Source organism: Paramormyrops kingsleyae, chromosome 9 (assembly GCF_048594095.1).
Source record: "Paramormyrops kingsleyae isolate MSU_618 chromosome 9, PKINGS_0.4, whole genome shotgun sequence".
In the NCBI taxonomy this organism is placed as follows: domain Eukaryota; kingdom Metazoa; phylum Chordata; class Actinopteri; order Osteoglossiformes; family Mormyridae; genus Paramormyrops; species Paramormyrops kingsleyae.
The window spans coordinates 20942442-20967897 of NC_132805.1; the positions used below are offsets into that span (position 1 = coordinate 20942442).

At 40.1% G+C, this 25456-nt stretch overlaps 2 protein-coding genes across 7 annotated transcripts in view; both read right to left on the minus strand.

The window, feature by feature from the left end:
- The window catches only part of LOC111841646 (BMP-binding endothelial regulator protein), a 48511-nt gene extending 28023 nt beyond the window's left edge, over window positions 1-20488 (minus strand). Inside the window, exons 1-5 of one of the 4 annotated variants that reach the window (XM_023807533.2) lie at window positions 20359-20449; window positions 19790-19937; window positions 17704-17789; window positions 11057-11156; window positions 4599-4681 (exon numbers count right to left, since the gene is read on the minus strand). In XM_023807533.2, the coding sequence (XP_023663301.1) occupies window positions 4599-4681; window positions 11057-11156; window positions 17704-17789; window positions 19790-19910 (390 nt within the window). In that variant the 5' untranslated portion in view covers window positions 19911-19937; window positions 20359-20449. Of the gene's footprint in view, window positions 1-4598; window positions 4682-4937; window positions 5074-11056; window positions 11157-17703; window positions 17790-19789 lie in introns of those variants that run through there. The other 3 variants (XM_023807532.2, XM_023807534.2, XM_072716501.1) reach the window with 3 other exon arrangements.
- Window positions 20489-23137: 2649 nt separating this feature from the next.
- The window catches only part of bbs9 (Bardet-Biedl syndrome 9), a 328841-nt gene continuing 326522 nt past the window's right edge, over window positions 23138-25456 (minus strand). For all 3 annotated transcript variants that reach the window (XM_072716502.1, XM_072716505.1, XM_072716504.1), the window contains one exon: window positions 23138-24773. In XM_072716502.1, coding sequence (XP_072572603.1) covers window positions 24628-24773 — 146 coding nt within the window. In that variant the 3' untranslated portion in view covers window positions 23138-24627. The remainder of the gene's footprint in view (window positions 24774-25456) is intronic.

Here is a 25456-nt window from a genome sequence, read left to right on the forward strand (position 1 = left end):
TCCACCTATGGCCACGAGTTCTTGTATTTGAACTAATGCTGAAGTAACTATTCGGTTGAACAGCATCCAAACCTGTTAGAATCTTATAGACCTGGATCATGTCCCCCCTCAGTCTCCTTTGCTTGAGGCTGAACAGATTTAGCTCAAATAACCTTTCCTCGTATGACATTCCTCTAAGACCAGGAATCATTCTTGTGGCCCTACGCTGCACCTTTTCTAAGGCCGCTATGTCCTTTTTAAGATATGGTGACCAAACCTGTACACAATATTCTAGGTGAGGTCTCACCAAGGAATTGTATAATCTTAGCATTACCTCCCTTGACTTAAACTCCACACACCTGGAGATATACCCCAACATCCTATTGGCCTTTTTTATTGCTTCCCCGCACTGGCGAGAATGAGACATGGAAGCATCAACATACACACCAAGGTCTTTCTCATAATCAGCTACCTTTATTTCAGTAGGTCCCATAAAATACCTGTACTTTATATTTCTGCTCCCTACATGGAGTACCTTACATTTGTCTATGTTAAATTTCATCTGCCAGGTGTCAGCCCAGTCACTAATTAAATTAAGATCCCGCTGTAGCTGCTGAGCCGCTAGTTCAGTATCTGCTACACCACCCACCTTGGTGTCATCTGCAAATTTCACCAGTTTACTGTATATATTGGTGTCTATATCATTTATGTAAATAAGGAACAAAAGTGGTCCTAAAATTGAACCCTGCGGTACCCCACTATGAACGCAGGCCCACTGTGACATCGAGCCTCTTATAACTACTCGCTGCTTCCTATCCGTTAACCAGTTATCAATCCAAGTCGCTACAGTTCCTAAAATACCTGTCGCTTTGAGGTTAAGTGAGAGCCTCTTGTGGGGAGGCTTGGTATCTGGCCTGAAGTCTGCACCGTTGGATAATCTTAAGGCATTGTGGGAGGAGGACTTGGGCTTTTCCCTTTCAGATAATATATGGAGGTCTGTACTTCAACTCGTTAACTGAAGCTCTCTATGCTCTCGTCACTGTTTAATTCAGTTTAAGGTGGTACATAGAGCTCACTTGTCAAAATCTAAACTATCCCGTATGTATCCTGAAGTCGGTCCTTACTGCGACAAATGTAAAATCAACATAGCTTCACTGATGCATATGTTTTGGTTATGTCCCAGTATTCACACGTTCTGGAAAGAGGTTTTCCACACTCTTTCTTGCATTTTGAAAGTTTACCTGGACCCAGACCCTCTGACTGCACTCTTTGGTGTCCCTGGAGTTAATGTTAAATTGACTGTTGGGAAATGGAATGCACTGGCATTTGCTTCCCTTCTCGCATGACATGCCATTTTGCTTAAGTGGAGAGATGCTGCCGCGCCCACACATTTTAGATGGTTGGCGGATATCATGTCTTGTTTGAAACTTGAGAAAGTTAGACATTCGCTTAAAATTCCAGTGGTGAATTCCTTGAAATATGGGGTCCTTTGTTAAACATGTTTCAAAATCTGTGAAACTACAGCTTTACCACTACTTTTACTCGGGTATTGCTGACTTTTGTTTCGCTGGTTTGTTTTTCCAGGTAATTGGCAGTGATGGGGGTGGGGGTTGGGTCCTATTTGTTTTCTTTGTATTGGTTGTTAGTTCTATGATGACATCATTGTGAGCTGTACATCTTCATATTGTACATGTCGATTATTTTGGTGATGTCGTGCAAATTTTATTTTTTTTTTTTCCAATAAAAAGATTTTGATCAAAAAAAAAATAATTTCATCTGTCAGGTATCATCCCAGTTGCTAATTAAATCAAGATCCCCTTGTAGCAGCTGTGCTGCGAGTTCAGTATCGGCGACACCAACCAACTTTGTTGTCATCTACAAATTTAGCCAGTTTACTGTATGTATTGGGTTCAATATCATTAATGTAAATTAGGAACAATAGTGGTCCTAAAATTGAACCCTGCAGTACCCCACTATGAACGCAGGCCCACTGTGACATTGTGGCTCTAATAACTACTTGCTGTTTCCTGTCTGTTAACCAGTTTTCCATTCAAGCTGCTGCAGTTCCTAAAATCCCTGCAGCTTTGAGCTTAAGCAAGAGCTGTTTGTGGGGGACAACATCAAAGGTCTTCTGGAAATCTATGTAGATCACATCGTAGGCCTTTTTGTGATCATTTTCTCTTGTAGCTTCCTCAAAGAACTCCACCAGATTAGTTAAACAGGACCTACCTCTCCTAAATCCATGTTGGCTATCCCTTAGAATGTTATTTGAACAGCAGACCTTGGCTTTATGTCGCTGATGTAATTTGGACCTTAGGGAAAAATAATTGAGTACCCCTGGGTTAGTATGTCAAACACAGATGTGTGACTTAGGGGTGGGGAATTAAATGTGGTGTTTATCTGGGAAAAATACATTTCTCTTTTACAACGGAACAGAGTCAGGTTGAGATGAGACTGACACAATTTAATATATAAATATATAAAGTATTTATATCCTGTACATATATGACTACAGAGGCAATTCTAACAGAATAAATCCTCTGTGGGTGCATAGCATTGTTCCAGGTTTACATCTGACCTAAACAGATTATCCAAAAAGGCAGACTGTGAAACTTCATCAATGGTAACTTTTGGTTGTGCTAGTCATTGGTAATTGACTATTGAGTTTTTTCAGCAGAATTAGGCAGCAGACATTCAGCAGTCAGTCTTCTATGTCTGCAACTGGACCTGTTCTTTTCTTTTTTCATCAAAGTTCAGTTCTGGCTTTTCTTCAATACTTATGTGGGATCCATTGTTAGAAGTGAGACGGTCAAGGGTACTGTGCTTGGTCCACACACTGTCTAGGATATCAGATCAGCAAAAGCCCCTCCCTTCATACAGGGCAAAGAGAGTAAAAATCTTTCTTGCCAGATGTTTGGTACTTGAATCATAAATTCTAACCTTCAGAGATGTAAAGCAGCACATTTCCACCACATCAAATGCCAAGGGTCAGAGGGGGGTTGTTGATGCTAAAATTTAACTAATGAGCGGGGTGGAGTGGGGATGGGGTTGGCATGCACATATTGTGCTGTGGAAGCTAAATAATACCTATATCTATGTTTTCATAACAGTCATGTGTTGTGCCGTGCAAGACGGAGTACCTGACAGCAGGTTTGGTTGCAAAACTTAGGGGGGGGGGGGTTATTGACTCAAATGAACAAAGACTGGAAATAAACTTGATCTCAAGGGATCAAAATGGGAGGACCGGAGGAAGCAGGGCACAGGCAACACAAGGGTACAACATCAATGACTGTACTGGGGAAAACAGGACTGGGAAGCATTTATTTATATATGAAATTGATGGGGGAGCAAACAAGAGGCAACTGGCCTGAATAATGCAAGGGCAGGAACAAGAGATAAGACAAACGAGCAACAGGTGTGGCTTGTTCGGGCCATGCCAGGGAGGAGACAGGAGGGTCAGGTGGATATGGCAGGCAAGACATGATATCATGTACATTGATGTACTTTGCGGTTTGGATCTTCATTTTTACAGCAAAATTAATTTTTCAGTGAAACTCAAGTAACATCACACCTTCGCTAGCCATCTACTTTTGCACTAAGATTGACACATTGTAAGGACAGCATACTGTTAATAACTTCCCTGTTGTCTGATTATTGGATGAGGCATTAAACTAAAGGCAAATTACTGATTTTCACACAACTTAACAATTATTGAATTAATAATAATATATTGAGGAGTAGACATGTTGCTGGCCACCTGCTGAGTACTTAGGCTGTAAGCAAATGGATGAATCATAATAGAGCATGAGGTTGAACAAACTGCAGAGAAAAGATTCATTTGAGCACATTGGTGGAAAATGAAGTTTACCTGGATCTCCTTCCAGTGAATGACTACAATAAATCAACTGCATATCCTCATTCTCTTCTCATTTTCTATTCTCATCCCCCTCATGTCATCCTTTTTAAGCCCCCACAGCAATGAAAAACACCAGACCTCTGAGCCTCACGTGTTCAGTTCTAACTCAGTGTGACTAATTTTTCCTATTCTGGTATTTAAAAATCTTTGCTATAAAATTCACCCTCCTCCCACCACAAAACTTCTGAAATACCATGGTATGCCATATTACCCAAGCCTAGTAATGTTCATCAATAAATTTCAGTAAAACATATTTATTCTGTCCTAGGACGCAATCATTGTTCCTTTTCAGAATTCTTTAGTACATGTTAAAAATCAGTGTAAATATTACTGCTGCGGTTGGACCTGATTATAATTCTTTTACTCATAGACTGTGACAGAGTGCAGAAGAGAAAAGCAAACACAAACTGGTCACCAAAAAAATATTTTGGATTCCACAGAGATGACATTGAGCAAAAGTTAGTGGTTTGCTGGCACTGCTTTGGGTCGGAGTGACTTAACGGCAACACCACCAACTTATTTGACTCTATTGGTAGATGATAAGCTCCATTTTGGCTATTGTTGACAAATTTTGACTGCTTTTTTGCTTTACAAATACTGCATATTTATCACAAAAAAAAATCACATTACGATATTTGAATTTTTTCCAATTTCAGCGGCCTTATGACTGAACATGTACCTAGTAAACGCTAATGCAACATACCTGGCAGTGGCGGGTGACACAGGGCTTGTTGGAGGTGGTCCATGTCTCCGAGCTGTTATAAGACTGGTGCTCCAAGTGGCAGCCTATGGAAGAGAAAATGTAAGGGAATCAATGTGTACATCTTGGTCTTTTACCACTCTGAATATTTTTCTTACAACTAACAATACAGCAGACAAGATCAGTCTTTATGCAGATGATTAATTACAAAAAAAAATGAGAATCATTATAGTAAGTCATTAAACACAAATATTCTAAAAAAATCAATCTACTCTATTGATTAGGTGAAATCAACAATCCTCCCACTTAACGAAGACCAGTCTAATACTGAAACTTAATTACCATTCATCCATCCATCCATTTACTTCCGCTTATCCAAGGTCAGGTCGCGGGGGCAGCAGTCTCAGCAGGGAAACCCAGACTTCCCTCTCCCCGGCCACTTCCTCCAGCTCCTCTGGGGGAATCCCGAGGCGTTCCCAGGCCAGCCGAGAGACATAGTCCCTCCAGCGTGTCCTGGGTTTTCCCCGGGGCCTCCTCCCAGTGAGACATGCCCGGAACACCTCACCAGGGAGGCGTCCAGGAGGCATCCTAAGCAGATGCCCGAACCACCTCATCTGGCTCCTCTCAATGCGGAGGAGCAGCGGCTCTACTCTGAGTCTCTCCCGAATGACCGAGCTCCTCACCCTATCTCTAAGGGAGAGCCCAGCCACCCTGCGGAGAAAACTCATTTCGCTCGCTTGCACTCGCGATCTCATTCTTTCGGTCACTACCCACAGCTCGTGACCATAGATGAGGGTAGGAACGTAGATCGACTGGTAAATCGAGAGCTTTGCCTTTTGGCTCAGCTCCTTCTTCACCATGAAAGACCGATGCAGCGCCCGCATCACTGCTGACGTCGCACCGATCTGCCTGTCGATCTCCCGTTCCATCCTTCCCTCACTCGTGAACAAGACCCCGAGATACTTAAACTCCTCCACTTGGGGAAGGACCTCCTCCCCGACCTGGAGAGAGCACTCCACATTGGTCTCGGATTTGGAGGTGCTGATTTTCATTCCAGCCGCTTCACACTCGGCTGCGAACTGTTCCAGTGAGAGCCGAAGGTCATGGTCTGATGAGGCCAACAGAACCACATCATCTGCAAAAACAACGCCCTGGCTGCGCCTAGAAATTCTGTCCATAAAGGTTATGAACAGAATCGGTGATAAAGGGCAGCCCTGGCGGAGTCCAAACCTCACCGGGAACGAGTCCGACTTACTGCCGGCAATGCGGACCAAGCTCTGACACCGGTTGTACAGGGACCGAACAGCCCTTATAAGGCAGTCCGGCACCCCGTACTCCCGGAGCACTCCCCACAGGACTCCCCGAGGGACGCGGTCGAATGCCTTCTCCAAGTCCACAAAGCACATGTAGACTGGTTGGGCAAACTCCCACACACCCTCCAGGACCCTGCCGAGAGTATAGAGCTGGTCCACTGTTCCACGGCCAGGGCGAAAACCACACTGCTCCTCCTGAATCCGAGGTTCGACTATTCGACAGACCCTCCTCTCCAGCACCCCCGAATAGACCTTACCAGGGAGGCTGAGGAGTGTGATCCCCCTATAGCTGGAACACACCCTCCGGTCTCCCTTCTTGAAGATGGGGACCACCACCCCGGTCTGCCAATCCAGAGGCACCACCCCCGATGTCCACGCAATGCCGCAGATGCGTGTCAACCAAGACAGCCCCGCAACATCCAGAGCCTTGAGGAACTCCGAGCGGATCTCATCCATCCCCGGGGTCCGGCCACCGAGGAGCTTTTTAACTCCCGGGATCTGACAGAAATTTCGCCAAACCGTTTAAATAACTGCGAGTTTTTGTCATATACATATTTTAAAAACACCCTCAGAAACCTTAGATGGTCTACTTTTCAAATATATATAGGTAGAAACTAAATATATTTTTACAGCTTCGTGATACGAATAGAAAGAACAAGAGTGACTGACTTAAGCGTCTGCGTCTCGAAGCAGCTCTGATGGCCTTCCCACTTGCAAATCATGCTATTTGCATGATAATAACATGATAATCCGACAGTTAGTATTGGGTAAAGAAATATGTGAATACGCCCATTGTGACCAAAATAAACAAGAGCACATGTCTGGGTAGTGCTTACACCGATCAGCTACAATATAGTACACGGATACGTCTCTGCTGCTGAAGGTTTGCGCCAATGTTGCCATTTTCAGCAGCAAATCTCATACCTGTGTCCATGGCTCAGTGGGCTAAGCCTGTGTGCCTCTAATCACAAGGTCGCCGATTCAAACCCAGTCTATTTAGAACGTGAATAGCGATCTTCAGCTGAGAGCGGTCCTACACGCTCCTGATGCAAGTAAAACAAAGAAATATGATACGGTTTGCTTTTTTGCCTATTTAACCTAATTTAAAAAACTTTAATACTTCCGACAATGGAAGTTTTGAAAAGAAGACCGATTACGGATTTAGTCAGTGTTTTTTTCATGTTTCTACATAATGATTTCAGCGAGATATAAACTGAAATACATGAGAAAGATAAGTGGTCGACGATGCCCTGGTCCCGAGTGTTAATAATAGTCACTGCATCATATTTATCGCTTTCTATATTTATATGGTTACAGTTTTTAATTTTTCATTCCATCTACCAATAAAATATGAACGGGATTTTATTGTTGCTACTTTTCTTGCGTTTCAAATTGCCTTTCCAAAGTGATGGGGGTGGGGTGCAGTGACATTCCAGACTGATGGGCCATTGACAGTATGCAAACTACTACAGGTGTGAGGACACCTATCTCATCAATATTCATTGTGCAGGCCACTGACTTTGAGAAAAATAGTATCACTCCAAAGTTCTGACACACATAAAATTTCAGAATGTCACTTTCACCTATGTGTAGCCAACCCCTGTGTCTATAAGCTTCAGAGCTCAAAAGTCTTACCTAGAAATGTCTATAATGTGATTTTTTACAATTTATCAGCATGACTGAAAATAGGTTTTTGAAAAGCATATGTTTAAAGTTGATTTTAACAAAAAATAGAATAATAACATTCTAAGTGGTCTCAGATTATTGGTGCTGAGTTTGTGCTGAATAAAAGCAAATGTAACACTTTGGGATAAATGTTTTTTAGAAAGGTGAAATATTTTGAAATGTCAAGGCATGTCAGACTACCCCGAAAGTGGAAAAGAGGCCTCAGACCCCAGGGGGTTAACCACCTCAGCAATCTCTGCCCCAGAGATAGGTAAGTCCACCCCCAAGTCCCCAGACTCTGCTTCCTCATTGGAAGGCGTGTCGGTGGGATTGAGGAGGTCTGACCCACAACGTCCCGAGCTGAGGTCAGCAGCGCCCCATCCCCACCATAAACAGTGTTGATGCTGCACTGCTTTCCTGCCCTGAGATGCCGGATGGTGGACCAGAATCTCCTCGAAGCCGTCCGGAAATCATTCTCCATGGCCTCGCCAAACTCCTCCCATACCCGAGTTTTTGCCTCAGCGACTGCCGAAGCCGCGTTCCGCTTGGCCTGCCGGTACTCATCAGCTGCTTCCGGAGTTCCACAGGCCAAAAAGGCCCAATAGGACTCCTTCTTCAGCTTGACGGCATCCCTCACCACCGGTGTCCACCAGCAGGTTCGGGGATTGCTGCCGCGACAAGCACCGACCACCTTACGGCCACAGCTCCGGTCAGCCGCCTCCACAATGGAGGCGCGGAACATGGCCCATTCGGACTCGATGTCCCCCGCCTCCCCTGGGACATGGGAGAAGTTCTGCCGGAGGTAGGAGTTAAAACTCCCTCTGACAGGGGATTCCGCCAGACGTTCCCAACAGACCCTCACTATACGCTTGGGCCTGCCAGGCCTGGCAGGCTTCCTCCCCCACCAGCGGAGCCAACCCACCACCAGGTAGTGATCAGTTGACAGCTCCGCCCCTTTCTTCACCCGAGTGTCCAAGACATGTAGCTGCAAGTCCGATGACACGACTACAAAGTCGATCATCGAATTGTGGCATAGGGTGTCCCGGTGCCAAGTGCACATATGAACACCCTTATGTCTGAACATCGTGTTCATTATGGACAATCCGTGACGAGCACAGAAGTCCAACAACAGAACACCACTCGGGTTCAGATCGGGGGGGGCGTTCCTCCCAATCACGCCACTCCAGGTCTCACTGTCATTGCCCACGTGGGCATTGAAGTCCCCCAGCAGAACAAGAGAGTCCCCGGGGGGAGCGCTCTCCAACACCCCTTCCAAGGACTCCAAGAAGGGTGGGTATTCTGAACTGCCGTTTGGCGCATAAGCGCAAACAACAGTCAGGACCCATCCCCCCACTCGAAGGCGAAGGGAGGCTACCCTCTCGTCTACTGCGGTAAACCCCAATGTACAGACGCCCAGCCAGGGGGCAATAAGTATGCCCACCCCAGCACGGTGCCTCTCCCCGTGAGCAACTCCAGAGTGGAAGAGGGTCCAACCCCCTTCGAGGCAACTCCAGAGCCCAAGCCGTGTGCCGAGGTGAGCCCAACTATATCTAGTCGGTACCTCACAGCCTCGCGCACCAGCTCAGGCTCCTTCCCCACCAGAGAGGTGACATTCCATGTCCCTAGAGCTAGCTTCTGCAGCCAAGGATCGGACCGCCAAGGTCCCCGCCTTCGGCCACTGCCCAACTCACACTGCACCCGACCCCTATGGCCCCTCCTACAGGTGGTGAGCCCATTGGAGGGGGGACCCACGTGTCTTGTTCGGGCTGTGCCCGACCAGGCCCCATGGGTGTAGGCCTGGCCACCAGGCGCTTGCCATCGAGCCCCACCCCCAGGACTTAATTACCATTGTTCCTCAAAATGATCAGCTCTAGTTTAAATTAATTTAAATAAATGACAAAACAAATAGAATAATCAAAATATAAAAAGATTTCAATTTTTACATTTATTTAGCAGATGCTTTTATTTGATGTGACATACAAGTGAAAGAGCAGAGTCAGCCTCCCTGTAGCAGCTGGGGTGAAAGGCCTTGCTAGTGACATCACTCTGTTGACCATGGGATTTAAACAGCTGATTTTTAGAGTGCCCTTAAGTCACTGCTTGCTGACTCACATAGCCACACACCCCTATACTATCTACAGGCAAGCCTTGCCTGGGCTGAGAAATCCAGGCACTATGTTGTGTTCATTTAAATAAAGAACCTTCACAGGGATCACTTTATCAGTTATTCACTGAAGGATATTTCCATGACAAACACACCTCATAAAACTCAGGTATGACCTGGAAACCACAATGTAACCCTTGAAGCACTGAGGGACCATTCATCAAAAAAACTCTTTAAAATACAGGATTTATTGGACATTAAGTCATTCACACACATTGAAGTGAATAACTGCTTTATCTCTTTAACACACATATTACCCTAACTGTTACTCACATGTACAACACACACAAACACAGCATTTCTCATTACCCTTAAATATAATTGTGTGTGGTAATAATGTATTCAGTTTATATTTGGTTAAGGGTTATGTTCAGCTGTTATGCCGACAACTGCTTGGCAAGGCTAGATAGTGCACCAGTGGTCTTATCCTAACCAGCCTAACTCACCACAAGGACACAAATATCAAGGCATATTTCTTAATGCATTTATGATTCTTTACATCATATTCTGGCATGACATGTTTTGACCACTTACACTACTCTACAGCAACTAGTGCAATGCATTAGTAACAAAATACCAGAGGCACACTTGTGTCTGAAGCAGCTAGCCATAAGAATCCATTACATATATGCTACAGCAGGAATATCATAACCTGGCTTTCGATGAATATATGACAAATACAACATAATCACATATGTTAGTAATTGTAAGAAATAGCTCTTTCAAAGTAAAATATATGTACAATATATTTGATCAACCATCAGCAAAAAAATAAATCAAACTTCAATTGAAATTACATAAAATACTTGTTACTTTATTGTGCATTCTAATAAAGTACACCCAATACTGAAGCAAGTTCCACGCCAAAAGGCCTAGGTCGACAGACTGAATTTTGCAAATATACTGGAAAACCAAAAGGTTGAACGTTTACTTATTTAGGAGATGCTTTATTCAAAGCGACATACAGTTGAGGAAGCAGGGTCAGACAGTCCCTGGAGCAATCAAGGTTAAGTGCCTTGCTTAAGCCCCAATAGTGACAGTACTCCACAACTAGAGGATTTGAACCACCACCATTCTGATCATGGACTCAGCTTCCTAACACATTGAAAACCAGTGTAAAAAAACAAATGAAAATCAGTGTGATTAAAGGAGAGCTATAAAAATTGGCCAACAAAAACTGAATTACACTATTCCTACTGTACATGAATTGTTTAATAATGCATCATTACAGCAACTTATAAAAACAAACTGAAACTGCTCTATTAAGACAGCACTGAGAAAACTTGAATGAACAGGATAAGTAAAACTAGTAGCCATACCTTTGCACTGCTCACAGCAGGCTCCTGTCTGCTTTACCACCAAGGCACAGTCGTCGGACACTGATGGACACTTCTCCTGCTTACAGTTTGCCTTCTTGTCCTTAGGGGAAAGGAGACATTTTTTCTTAAATTGCCTCCTACAGACTTAACAATTGTGCTTATTTATACATCTTCTTGATACACATTGGGGAGACATTTCATCAGCAGGATGTACCAAATGGAACTCCCCCCCCCCCCCCCCACATAGTTGGAATTTACCAACTACCCCACCCCCTGGAATTTACTGTGGGGATTTCCCCCTCTGGACCTTGGCTTTGTGTCGCTGATGGAATTTGGACCTCAGGGAAAAATAATTGAGTACCCCAGGTCTAGGGATTCTACTACAGCATTCAGCTATTAAGTAGCAGCACATCACAAGTGAGGGGCTTTGGTTTCCATTTCAAACCATAAATAACGTAACACTTTCCCGACCATAAATTAAAAAATGGTGAAATAAACTTTCCAAATACTTTCCATGTACTTTCCAAGGATTAACATGTATATTATGCGCATATTATACAATACTGGAAAAATCTAAAAGAAAACAGTAGAATCCGTGTATTACATTCATCAGTATGACAGGCAGACTGAACTAACCAGGTTCAGAGCCATATATGGGTGTAGCTAAGTAGCAATTCACAATTGTGAAGACAGAACAAAATACAACATACGAAGCCAAGGCTGGAATAGGTCAGTCATCGGCAGGTTCATTCCTTGCAGTTGCAGAAATATACACGCTTTTATTTCTCCTGCTAGTCCTCACGCAAAAAGAAAAGAAAATAAACCCTGACTGAATTCGCCTCTTCTCCTGTCTCTTTACCCTTTGCGAAACACCGATAATAGTATCATCTTGCCTCATATGCAGCACTGCGATTTCAATGACAGGGTCAGACAGACAGGACAAATAGATAGGGGGAATTGCCTTCTAGAAGGCTGAGCCATTGTCTCATTGATTTCATTTCATCAGGAGCTGCTGCTGGTAAATGAGGGAATTCATTAGTACATCATATCAGCAGAGGGGGCTGATGCCTCTCTCCGCATCTCAAAGAGCCTAATGGCCTGTCATTCACTGCATTGTTGCAAGGCTTTCATTGTATCCATTTGACCCATCCTGTCTTCCAGGCCCACGGTGCCTCAGGTGCCCAGAACACTCTGAAACATTAACCCATAATCATATTTCCCTATCTATGTCTAAAGAGAATCAGAATTTTTGTTACAACTGAATTACTCATTATTTAGCCCACACAAGCTGTTGGTTAAATTATAACTGAGATTGTGTATATCTAAATATTTACTCAAACTAATAGTATTCCATGGTATTCCATAATAAGGAGAATTATTTTTTTCACAAACATTGATATTAATTTTAGAATTAACTTAATTTAAGTAAAGCTCATAGTAAATGAAAGGAGTAAAGCATTCATATTTTGGTCTATATCTTTCCCTTAAAGTCTCTTTAGCTTCAAACTATTGTTTTAATATAAAAAAAAATGAATTTGGTTGAAACAAACTAGCACTGTGGGTTAAGCCACAGTTAACAACCACCGGAATATGTCACTGTTTACAAGAAATGCTGTGAATGTTCCATTAATGGGCCAATTGTCAGTTATACCTGAACACATCCCCTAGGTTTTAGGCGAGTTAATTAAGTCAAATAATATTCAGGCTTCAAGCAACCAGTAAGAAGTTTTTCATCCACAAGCCAGGACTTCTTTGCCCCTGTTATCATAACCATGCTTACTTGGATTTTTTTTTTTAAATGTGCTTGCTATAAATCACAAAGTCAACATTATTACTGATTGGGCCTATCATAGTCTAGGTAAAGAGGCAAGCATTTTCCATGCAGAGTCTGAATTTCACCTCAACTTTGTTTTAGTCTTTGAATTCTTGGATTTTGAAAATGTTTCTCTTTAAAACTTTGCTAATATACTACATTTATTCATTGATTGAGACTTTCTTTTCCGAAATCAGTAAGAGCAAGATGCCAAGTAGTATAATTATTATTGCCAGCATTCAGAGAACATATGCAGAGAAAAATTCCTCTAAAATCTGGCACTGCAAAAGCTCCTCTTACAGCGGCCTAATCCTGGTATACAGTCTGGAAATGCGACATATCTGAAAACATATGCTTCATTCAGCTGCCTCCCATATTGAATACCATATGGGGTGGAGAAACAGATTATCCACTCAGGTACCTCTATTAAGACCAGCTGCAATGGACTGGTGGACAACGTTTATATTAGCATTACAGAATATAGTCCTCCTCGTTCTCCTTTCACTCTACCACATCATCTTCATGAAATGAGAAAACATGCTACCTAGACTTCTAAAACCATGTTCCCAGCCTCCAAGCATCCTTATAAATGCTCCCTAATGCCTGTTATTGCCAGGAAATGCCTGGATTCCCCCAGGTCAGCAGCTGGCAAGCCCCAAGGTCAGCAACAACCAAGTGACTGTCCACAGGCAAAGTAAGAAAACATATCACAGCACATAATGTGCAGGCAAAGATGAATATAAAATATTTACATATAACGAGATGCCACAATTAAACACTGAGATATAAAAGTGAGTGATGTGCACTGTATTATTGAAGAATTGGTTTCTAAGCTTTGAGAACTTGTTAAGAACTTCATTAAGAACCTTCATTAATGGAAGTGTAGATTATGCTGGAGTTGATTTTACATTAAGATCAACAGAACAGAATGTCAGCGTGGAAACTTTTAATGTAACAAAGTGAGCTTTTAGCAAGGACAACAGGGGTAATCAAGTGTGCTCTAGTTTCTGTTCTATGTGGCCGCTTCAATGTTAAAAAAAGCAAGCCCTAAATTTAATGTGCCATTTTCAGCTTCTAGTTTTAGTGGTTTTTAGCTCCAGTTAGGTCATAGGAAAACTATAATGTGTTTGTCAGTAAAGCATTGATGCCTAAGTAATGATAGATCTGAGTTCACTGAAAACAGGGAGAAGGGGGATTGTTTAACTTACAAATCTACATTTAGTATATAAGACATAATTTACTTGTGTTCCTTTTCTGAACATATATTAGTCTTGTAGATCTCTTTTAATCTTGAAGGATGAAACAATGCGTTGCGTAGATTGCTGAAGTTGTGTTTGCATTTCAAGTTCATAGTTCGTTGTCTCATGTTTCGCCAATTAATTTTGGTTTCCATTAATGTTGCTTGTGACATTAATTTACTGTAGGTTTTTACAGTGGGGGTGCCCAGCTCCGTCCATATTAACCATGATAAAATAAGGAGAAAAGGAAAAATGACTGTATAATAAAATAATTTGAAATATCTTGTGTTTTGCTTAGGTGTTCTTGGGTTGACATTTCATTTGCTTTAAGCATTGTTCTGAAGGCTCTGTAGTAAAAGGTGAGTATTCAAATGCTTTTGTTGTTGAATTTGACTTATTTAAACTTGCATTCAAGTTTCCTGAGAATAGCAGCAACAAAATTCTGGTGGCGAGGAGCAGATCACACAACAAAGAATTTACTTAGCACAAGAATTTAGAAATTGGTGTATAATATTTCCAGTCTATGTATGTATTAGATTTGATCTATTTTGCATTCTGCAGGCAGAAGATGAAGTTGTCATTCAAGCATCCATTGAGGAGACCACTGGGAATATACGTGGTCAAACACAATGTTACCAGTACACCAGAGGACATCGGGATTGTCCTGGAAGGCCAGCAGGTTCTACATGATCTGGACAACATTGCTTCAGCTGTTGCCATGTTGTTTGGCCTAATGTATGTTTTGAACCTCAACTACCCTCCTGAACTGAAGTACTTTTTTGAAGTGCTCCAAAAAGTTGTGATGGAGCTAGATGGCAACACTATCTCTAAGAAAGCCCAGGTTCTTAAAAACAGACTCTATGAGTGAGTTGTTGCCATGGACCATGCATTTTTTCAGTGATACACAAGCACTATATAACTTTTGGAACTCTAATAATGCTTTTTTTTGCAATGTTACATATTTGTTATTTTGGCCTTTTAAAATACAAACCACTTACATACTGGACTTTGATACAATCTTCAGAATCTGAAAAAGCTTACACAATGTGCCTTGTCATTTTTTCTGATTTTTTTAAGCTAATAGATTTATTACAGAAGGTAATAAATCTATTAGTTCATTTCCAGTTTCTAATATAGAGGGATTTTTTTTTTTGCATCTTCTATACTGTGAAAATGGTTCTCACTACATTTTGGTGATACCAGCAGTAAGCCAAAGGACATTTTAGAAGCTGCTGCTATCGCTACAATTTATAAAGAAGTTCAATTTCTCAAACTTAGCAACAGCTCACCCAGTGTCTATTAGGGGTGTAAATCACAGCTTTCCTCGTGATACGATACAATATAGATTCCTTAAGCCAACGGTTCGATTTTTTTTGATACCTCAGAAATTCCCACGATACGATTTGATTAGATTCAGTTTGATACTGGGGATAGTAGTCAACGTGTTCAGGAGATTGTGTGCTCTGAGCATAGCGTCCTATGTCACCTGCCATACTAAACACACGCTCTGAAGGCTTCTTACTTGGTCCAGCTCCTCCATTCATTTTTATACCCATTTCTAAGTTTAGTAGAAATAAATTGGAGGCTAACTAGGCGACTCGGTAGCTTGCTAGAGATTTGCAGCAGCTGGCGTGGTTGAACGCGTCATCCATCCTCTATTTCTTTATGTCATGCGATCTACCCAGACTACCTTTGCGATCAACCAGTAGATCGCGCTCGACGTATTGGGCACCCCTGGTGTAGACCATGTATACGTTGGAGTGGATCATGAAAACAATACTGGAACAGGTGAGAAAATAAAAACGCATGTATCGATATTTATGTCACATCGATGCATCGGATCGTTTGCCGTTGTATCGATATATCGATACAAATCGATGTATTGTTACACCTCTAGTGTCTATGTTTTGTTTGATTTGTTATTTAGCCTTGTCATATGGCCTTTTGAAATCCAAACCTCTTACATACTGGACTTTGTAATTGCACTTGGCAACTTGCACTTGTGAACTTTTTGCAATGTTTATCATAGGTAAGATGCCACTTTAATGGATTTAATTTCTTCTCTTGGGATTTGTTTGTGTTTTTTTTTTGTTACGCATGTCACTATTGATTGTATATATTTAAGAGCCATTTGACACAAACATTTTTTCCCCAGGAGAACGCATTCTTCCTTCAAACTTGAACAGAACAGTAGTAAATGTTTATTGTGCTCTCTTGAATTTGGATGTAGCATTATTGATTTTGTTTTATTTGCATTTTTTCCCTGACAGCTAGTAATAAGATTGTGGATGTTTTCGATGTAACTATATTGTGGAAATACAAATACCTCATTAAAGGACATGTTCGTGCCTTATTTGCTTTGAATTTCTGGTGAGTGCATTAAATAGGATGTACAAAGTACATCTAAATATGTATATTATACATTTACAGAGATCAGTGGATGGAAATAATGTGGAATAGATGCATGAATAATGCAGACATTTTAAACTTCATAGTGTAAGCAGGTTAGATTAAATAAGTCATGTTGCTTTAACATATACCAATTAAATATACATTAAGTACATAAGAAGCTCTAAATTAACAAATTTATATTGGTTTGACATAAAATAGGTGATTACATTTTCAATTAAATTATTTTTTTAAATTAACATAAAGTCATGTTTGTTTAACAAAAAATAAAGTGTGTTTAACATAGGTAAAATGTTTTAAGAAAAAACAATAACATTGTGTGTAACCGATGTACATGTTTTTTTTTAATGTAAATCCAACAGACTATTTTTTTCAGTGTATGCATTTAGAAAAAGTAAGCCTTAAATGTTATTTTAAGGTTTCTGCAAAAGTGACTTAAGAAACTATGTTATGTAATTTTGACAGTTAATACAGCAATAGTAAGACTAGTACTTCAAAGAATCCATTGTAATCAGAAACTTCATATCATTAAGATGCAGAGTTAGAGGTTGTGATGCGATGACAAAAGGATGATTCATATGATTCATTTTCATTTACCATGAGTCTCACTTTGCTTTCATCCGTGTGTGTCTCATTAGCTGGGATATGTGAAACGTAGTAGTGCTTGTTGATGGAAAAGTATCATAAATCTATGAGGAATTTACATATGTATGTACGTATAGAGACACACATGCATATGTGCACACACACAATACACACACACACATAGAGTCTTGGGCAGGATAATGGACCAAAATGTAATGTTCAGGATTCAAACCCACTGAGTCACCATGATGCCCCCAAAACTGTACAGTTATTTTCAAACAGCTTGTCTGTAGTGCTTTACTTTCTTAATGCTTCCAGTTATTTGCTATCTTGGGTGTCACCTGCCATTTGGACTACCATAATTGATCACAAAATAGTAGGGTTGCCACTAACGACTATACTGTATAGATTAAGCATTCAATTATTTTGTCTATTGGTCGATTAATCTAACCAATTAATTTTCCTCCAGAAAATCAACTTGACCATTTAATTTAGGTTAATTTTATTTTGAGAACAAGAAACTGTATGCCATTGTAGGGCTTTAGATAATGTACGCCGGCTTTTCAAATTTTCAAATATCAGTGTAAAAAAGCCAGTCTCACCAGACACACACAGGTGATACAAGGGTTGTCAGTGATGTTGGGGATATGCAATACTTCCCCTTCGTTTTCACAGCTAGCTTCAGTACCTGTGTGAACCACAAAACGATAAGAAACTGTTAGTGAATCTTCAATATTCTGATTGTCCTCTCACTGTTGAGCAAATGAGTATTCAAATGGAGTGAATACAGTTTAGGCACTGTATCATATTATCAAGCATGTTGCAGTGAGTATGAGTGACAACCATAAGTCACTTATGACATACAATTTCAACGAGACATATCTATGTAAAACTATAGGTGACAGAAGGGTCAAAGCACGCTGCAAGATACCATAAAGTGATACTCTACTGATTTACAGCTAAATAGCATATTAATCCATTTATAATACATGGATATATACAAGTAGCGAAATTACAATTACACTATCCATCGTGTATACCCAATGTTGGGGAACCTACTTCTAAACAGCAGCTTTTCAAGCTATAAGCAACTTATGATTAAAGACACCTAAGCTACAGCCAAGCTACTGGTTTAATATAGTAGTTAGCTACACTGCAAGCTGATGTGAAAAAGTAACTAAGTACATCGAAGCTATTTCATCTTGTAATATTTCATATTTATGCTGTAGGATACTCTTAAAGCAAATTAATTTAAAAATGTGAAACATGATGTTAAAACTAATACGAAGATCTAATTTTTTAACAATGTAATGTTAAATCACAATAATGTTTCAGAAAGGTTCTTTGTTTGGTGTAAACCAAGAGCACTACAAAATTGCTGTGTGAATATTAAAGGGTTACAACAACAACAAAAAAGATTTTGATAATCTGTCCAACAAGTGCTCCTATACATTTTAATGAAAGTGCTTAAAATCTCTTTAACATCCATCCCCACAGTATTCAAGCAAAAAACACCAATCAGAAACACCTGGTGCTTGAAAATACCTGGCTTTGTAACACCTGATAGACTAATTGAAAATACTTATCTTTGTAAAGAGAGAAAAATACTACAGGTTGTTGTCGACTTACGACCTTAATATATTTCGACTGACCGGTCGAAAGTGATTTGGTTGTATGACGCCCCTCTATTTTATATGCAAAAATTATCATATGTATAGTATACCGGATAATAAAATTATATACCTTAAATTAAGTAATATGTCTTGTGTTTTTTTTAACATTTTTTCACCATTTTCTTAATTCATTATTGTTATAACGTTTTTATCAAAATTTTCTTAGTTCATTATTGTTACACAAAGGGATACTACTGTATACTAGCCTAACCACGAGATGAATGAATGGGCGTCTTGCGGGGATGCTCATGCGGCCAGCAGTCGGGGCAGAAACTGTCATATACTCTCGCGGGGCAGTACTCGCGCTGCCAGACGCGGCTCAGCGGCAGCCACAAATCTGCGGTTTCGGAACGGTTGTGAAGTCGACCAGTTGTAATCGCATAGCTCGTAAGTCGACGAGGAGCTGTAGTATTTTAACGATGTAGCGTTTAGCCATGCTACATCGCTATTTACAAAAAATATATAGTTGGTTACCGGTAAAGCTACAGCGTTTTAAAAGTAACCTACTGATAAAAGTAAAGTTAGTAGTGTCGCTAATTGTAAGCTACTCCCCAACACTGTGTATACTAAAAGGAAGCGACTTTGGAAAAAAATCACTGACAGTCCAAGTAATTATGAGTCTAAGTAAACCCTTGTATCCTTCAATTAGAATAAGAATACGTCTCTGCTGTAGTACTAAGAACATGTTGTATGTTACACATACATAAATGTATACGAATGTATTTTCCAATGTATGCGCAGGCACACTGACACGTCAATCACTTTCACAGTGAAAACTGCTAGTGTTGGTTGCTATTCTTTTTAGATAAACTATCTTCCATAAGATAAACTTAAGATTTCTACAAGAGAATAAATGTCTTTTGTTGACTATTGCCATAGGCGTTTGCACATTCAAGTATTAAATGAGGAGCCAAATGTAGTGATCCTACCGTGTTAAGTAGTCTTTAAGCATATTATAACTAAAGGTGTGCTGAAATTAAAGGTAAATTGGTAAATAAGAAACGATCAGACTTACCTGTAATTAAAGGTGTGCTGGACTGGGGCAGTCGGAGCAGCAAAAACAGAAAGAGCACAGAGTGCATGAACTTCGCGGATAAACTCGCAGCATTGGCGTTTAGGCTTCCAAACAACAGCATCCTAATCGCGTCCCGTCAAAATAAAACCTAAACAATAAAACCAAGTAAAATTTTGAGAAAACAAACGCCTGTTTTTCTCCGAAAACCGTGTGTGAATGCAGGCGACGATACTATGTCAATGGGCATTTGAGTTTGGCTCGTAGCAGTAGTGCATAAGGCATAACCTTCACCTTATCAAAATGCAGAGCGACACTGATTGTGCTCTTTGATATCCGAGACCGACCGGACGCGTGGAAATTACAATGGTAATGTCAGGGGGGCAGACAGGAGACAAGTTTGACTCGGGGGAGTCATTCCTCTCCAGGTCCCCTGGAACAATGGCAAATTAAAGAGCTAAAATATTTTTTCTTCCATGCCAGTTACGCACACACACACACACACATATACATATATATATATATGTGTGTGTGTGTGTAATACAATCTATCCAAACTGTCCGAATACATACAGCGTGACCGCGCCGCCGCGATGTCCTACCTTACACCCTGACAAATGAAACGACGCCAACAGTAACGCACAGCCGCAGCGCCAGTTAAACCGGGGGAGGAGGTCCACCTCCACGCATGGATAGTTCAGCCCCCGCTATATTTAAATCGCCCAGATATTAGTAATTGAATGAAGCACAGCGTTACATGAGTCGGAGAGAGATCCAGTTACTTACTTCTTTCACTGCTAACAACCCATAGTGCAGAAGTAGCTCACATGTGGCTATTGTAAATCCAGTAATTCTTGGGAGGGATTCTCAGCGGTAGCTACATTCACATAACTTCGCTGCATTTGGCCATCCTTCTATAGTTCATATCATTAAAATGAAACTGAATGATGCGATTGCTGTATAAAGTTCTCCCTGTTTTACATTTGACATGACCTATTAGTTAGAAGCTATTAGTTACATACAAGACAATTAGGCTACGAGGATTTCTTTATAGTTACACTGTTGAAGGCGTCTTAGTTTTGAAAATATTTTATTTATTAAACGCCCTGACATAAACTCATAATATAATACATAATATCTATATTCTAAGCAAGTTGAAAATTAAGCGTCATTAAAAGCAGACCTAAATCGTTTCGAATCTCCCTTTTTGGTTTAAAATAGCATCGTCAAACTTAAAAAAAATAATAATTTAATTTTTAATAAAGCATAACTCATGTGCTGGTCTATATATATTTTTAAACTTAAACTGTATTCAGCAAATCTATTTTTATGATCTGTATGATCAAGTGAATGTACGGGCACATATTCCAGTAATTTTGACACTGTAAAAAATGAAATCGACCCTGATTTTATGTAAATTCATGCACTTCACATGACAGCCACTAGATGACATCAAAGAGCATCCTTGCAATAAGTCACGTGTTCTGGCATTGTGTACAACAGAATCTTATATAATACTTTAAAATATAATGAACTAGTCCCTCATAGGATATATTGATAGTGATATTTCAACTGTTTTACATATTACTGATTAGTTTATTATACTTTTCATATGGTGACAATAATCTACTGTTACAACATATTTTTTGGGTGAGGTCTGGTGATGCCCTGGTGATGTTCATTACACCTGTTGTGTTATCATTGGTTATACCACAGGGATGTGTCTCTTTAAACGGGAATTGCACATGGTCTGTAGTACACTGAGGAAGGCATTATGCCAAAATGCATCTGTGTTGTGTGCAGACTTACAATAAAATCATATTGAAGAAAAGTTGGACATCCTTGTTTCATTGATTCTCTTATTGCAATCCAGACATTATAGTACTAGGAGTGTAGCCCATTCCTCTGTACCATATTAAAGCAACTGTCCCATCAGTAATAATTGATGTAAGGAATTGATACTTTTGAAGCGGTGGTGAAAATAATAATAATAAAAAATTATATACACTCACCTAAAGGATTATTAGGAACACCATACTAATACGGTGTTTGACCCCCTTTCGCCTTCAGAACTGCCTTAATTCTACGTGCCATTGATTCAACAAGGTGCTGAAAGCATTCTTTAGAAATCTGGGCCATATTGATAGGATAGCATCTTGCAGTTGATGGAGATTTGTGGGATGCACATCCAGGGCACGAAGCTCCCGTTCCACCACATCCCAAAGATGCTCTATTGGGTTGAGATCTGGTGACTGTGGGGGCCATTTTAGTACAGTGAACTCATTGTCACGTTCAAGAAACCAATTTGAAATGATTTGAGCCTTGTGACATGGTGCATTATCCTGCTGGAAGTAGCCATCAGAGGATGGGTACATGGTGGTCATAAAGGGATGGACATGGTCAGAAACAATGTTCAGGTAGGCTGTTTCATTTAAACGATGCCCAATTGGCACTAAGGGGCCTAAAGTGTGCCAAGAAAACATCCCCCACACCATTACACCACCACCACCAGCCTGCACAGTGGTAACAAGGCATGATGGATCCATGTTCTCATTCTGTTTACGCCAAATTCTGACTCTACCATTTGAATGTCTCAACAGAAATCGAGACTCATCAGACCAGGCAACATTTTTCCAGTTTTCAACTGTCCAATTTTGGTGAGCTTGTGCAAATTGTAGCCTCTTTTTCCTATTTGTAGTGGAGATGAGTGGTACCCGTTGGGGTCTTCTGCTGTTGTAGCCCATCCGCCTCAAGGTTGTGCGTGTTGTGGCTTCACAAATGCTTTGCTGCATACCTCAGTTGTAATGAGTGCTTATTTCAGTCAAAGTTGCTCTTCTATCAGCTTGAATCAGTCGGCCCATTCTCCTCTGACCTCTAGCATCAACAAGGCATTTTCGCCCACAGGACTGCCACATACTGGATGTTTTTCCCTTTGTACACCATTCTTTGTAAACCCTAGAAATGGTTGTGCGTGAAAATCCCAGTAACTGAGCAGAGTGTGAAATACTCAGACTGGCCCGTCTGGCACCAACAACCATGCCACGCTCAAAATTGCTTAAATCACCTTTCTTTCCCATTCTGACATTCAGTTTGGAGTTCAGGAGATTGTCTTGACCAGGACCACACCCCTAAATGCATTGAAGCAACTGCCATGTGATTGGTTGATTAGATAATTGCATTAATGAGAAATTGAACAGGTGTTCCTAATAATCCTTTAGGTGTGTGTATATACATATGTATATATATATATAATATATATATATATATATATATATATATAATCTTTCAATATGCACATGAACAAAGGCTGCTTTTCTCAACTTTATTTGGTATTTCCAAATATTCAGGGATATGTTAAATACTAATGGTTCCCAGGTCTATATGTTTATTGCACAGAATTCAATGGGCTAAAACAATGTTTATGATTCTGTTCTCCTAGAAGTGCAGAGAACACACTAGATTATACTAAAAGGAACTAAACACGGAAATAATCATAGACTAAAAGGTTTTGTCCTGTTCATTACAATTCTTATATTTACAAATAGCTATTTGTTTATTTAGTAGATGGTATTATCCAAAGCACCGTACAAATGAGGAAGCAGCGTCAGGTAGTCCCTGGAGCAACTGGGGTTAGGACCTTGCGCAAGGGATCAACAGTGATATTACTTTCTAAAATGATTACATTTGGATTACCTAACTCAGAGTAAATACTGTCATTTAGTCCCATACATGATGTACTTATAATGTAAAATTGAAAATTTCAGCCATATAAAATAAATATGTTAAAGGAAACCAGGAAGAGAATATGAACAGTATTTTGCAAATGGTGTGTACCATCATGAAATTGCTTCTATCTTTTGAACATTAAAGCCAAAAAACAGTTCAATAAAAAACAAGTTAATCAAACAACAGATAAAACCAGCAAATATGTTTCATGTGACTAAGGGTTTAATAGCTGGCAGAAGCTCCCTTTTTTCTTTCTCTCTGCCACAGTTTTGAATAAAAGTAAACATGTACATGAATAATTCCAGCATCTCACTGTTCTGTGATGTGAAAAGATGGTGGTGATATTTTCCAGTATGATTGATGCAAGCAAGCAGAAGAACTTCTGTCTCCTACTCAGCCTCATTTTGTAGAGATCAGAGCTAAGGATATGTTTTATGAAGAAGCTTATGTGAATATAATAGAAATTAAAAGTAAATTAAAATGTATTGAGTACAACCATGTATTTCCTTGTGCCACAATGCCTTATATCCATGCTCTAAGTGTAGATGCTTTGGAAGAAGTGGTGGTAATATGCTGTCAGTTGTGGGATACTAGTATAATATAATGATTATAATAATATAATAATGTATAATTCTGTTAATTATACATATATAATAATGATTCTGTTTTCAACATGTCTTCATTGTTTACTGAAACTTACTCTTTTAAATTGAGGAAAATGCTATTGCTGTGAAGATAGCACCTGCTGAAACTTAAGAACAATTTTGTGAATGAACTGCTATGTGTAAAGGCTGAGATAAGGCATACAGTAGATCAAGATGAAAAGAGATGGTGTATGTTTAAAATAAATCTGTGGCTGAAGGAAACTGTCTTATCAAAGGCCCACTGAGCATGGATGCTGAAATACAGCAGGGCATGGGAAGGTAAACTCCTGGGCTAGACCCGCAGGCTCCACCCATGGCATGGAAACTTCTGCTCTCTTATGGGTCATTCCAAGTTTGAAACAGTCCTGCTGTTACTGCTCAGTAAAAATAAATCTAGAGAATTTATGTTCATTGCTGCATCTAGGTCTTGCTTATATGTCTAAAAACACACTTTCATTTTGTTGGAAGTCCATTAGCCTTCTCCAGTCTCAGGTTCCTTCCTCATTTCCTTAGCCTTGACAGAGGCCTTCGTGGAAATTTTCACCTTTCTGGGATCTTTTGCAGACTCCTTTTCAGCCTCCATTAAGGATTCCTTCATACAATCTTTCAATACAGCATCTGGAATTGGAGAGGTGACATGATCATTTATTTTACCAAAACTGTTGACATCAGTACCAGAAGAGTATGAAACCAACAGGTTTCTAAGATGTGTTCAAATACACTGGGGGATCATAAGTTATTTCATATGACATTGTGAAAACAGTACACTTTTGCATTAAGGGCAGCCTTTATTTAATTATTTAAGAGTGTTCCTTCTCTTTTAATCAATGTTCAATCCACGTGGCTGTGGACTGTGCAGCACACATACTTAGTCGGCATCAAACCTACAGCTCACAAATGTAACAATTACAGAATTACACAATTACAAAATATATGTAGCCGCAAATTACAGTAATAAATAGCCAAATAAAATAAAAGTAAAACATTGTCCTTCTACCTTCATAATTTCTCAGCAATCAACTGAAATCCAAAAGGATTTAAAAAGGAGTAAAACACAGGCCAGCTGTGCAAACATTGGTCTTAATCTCTAAAAGCCATGGTACGTTTAGCACAGAAATTGGAAGCTTGTAGTCGAGACCACATCTCCCCTGCTTGTGGTGCATTATATTATATGGCCAGCTAGTGGATAACACTCACATGCTGCTGTAGAGACACTAGTCACTTGGGTCAGGTTAAAAAAACATCAAATAAATGAGACACCTATTCTATCTAAAACAGCCTGTGATTTTCATTCAGCTTGT